General features: G+C 63.5%; 1 protein-coding gene across 1 annotated transcript in view; it reads right to left on the reverse strand.

Annotated features, from left to right (window-relative positions):
* ENH_00044500 (nuclear RNA binding protein, putative) overlaps nucleotides 1–358 on the reverse strand; it is a gene marked incomplete at both ends in the record, with an annotated part of 930 nt that extends 572 nt beyond the window's left edge. Inside the window, one exon of the mRNA XM_013585456.1 lies at nucleotides 91–358. Coding sequence (XP_013440910.1) covers nucleotides 91–358 — 268 coding nt within the window. The remainder of the gene's footprint in view (nucleotides 1–90) is intronic.
* Nucleotides 359–488: the final 130 nt, after the last annotated feature.

Consider the following 488-nt stretch of genomic DNA (forward strand, 5'->3'; position numbering starts at 1 on the left):
CGGGGGGGCCCCCCCCCCGGGGGGCCCCCCGGGGGGCCCCCCTGGGGGCCCCCCCCCGGCCCCTGCGGCCAAAAGAGGGTACTTTGCCACCTTCTATGTAAACATATTCGTACAAGTTGATGGACTTTTTCTTGGGGCGGTCTCCCGTGGGGTCGGGGTGGTTGCTGCTGCTGCTGCTGCTGCTGCTGCTGCTGCTGCCCAGCCGCACGTACCCTTCTGCAGCAAGCTGCTGCTCTGTCTCCAAGGCCTTGGGGGGCCCCCCAGCAGCAACAAAGGAAGGCAGCAGGGCCCTCCTTTCGGCCTGCAGTCTCTTGTAAGTCTCCAGGTCTATTGTCTCCTCTTCTTCTGCTGCTTCCGTCTGCAAGCAGCAGCAGCAGCAGCAGCAGCAGCAGCAGGACACAGCAGCAGCAGCAGGACACAGCAGCAGCTTTTTGCTCCGCGGACTTCGCCGGAGTCTCCTCTTTCTCTCCTTCTGTCTCCTTCAAACC

Source organism: Eimeria necatrix, genomic scaffold, assembly GCF_000499385.1.
Source record: "Eimeria necatrix Houghton genomic scaffold, Enh_scaff333, whole genome shotgun sequence".
Classification (NCBI taxonomy): domain Eukaryota; phylum Apicomplexa; class Conoidasida; order Eucoccidiorida; family Eimeriidae; genus Eimeria; species Eimeria necatrix.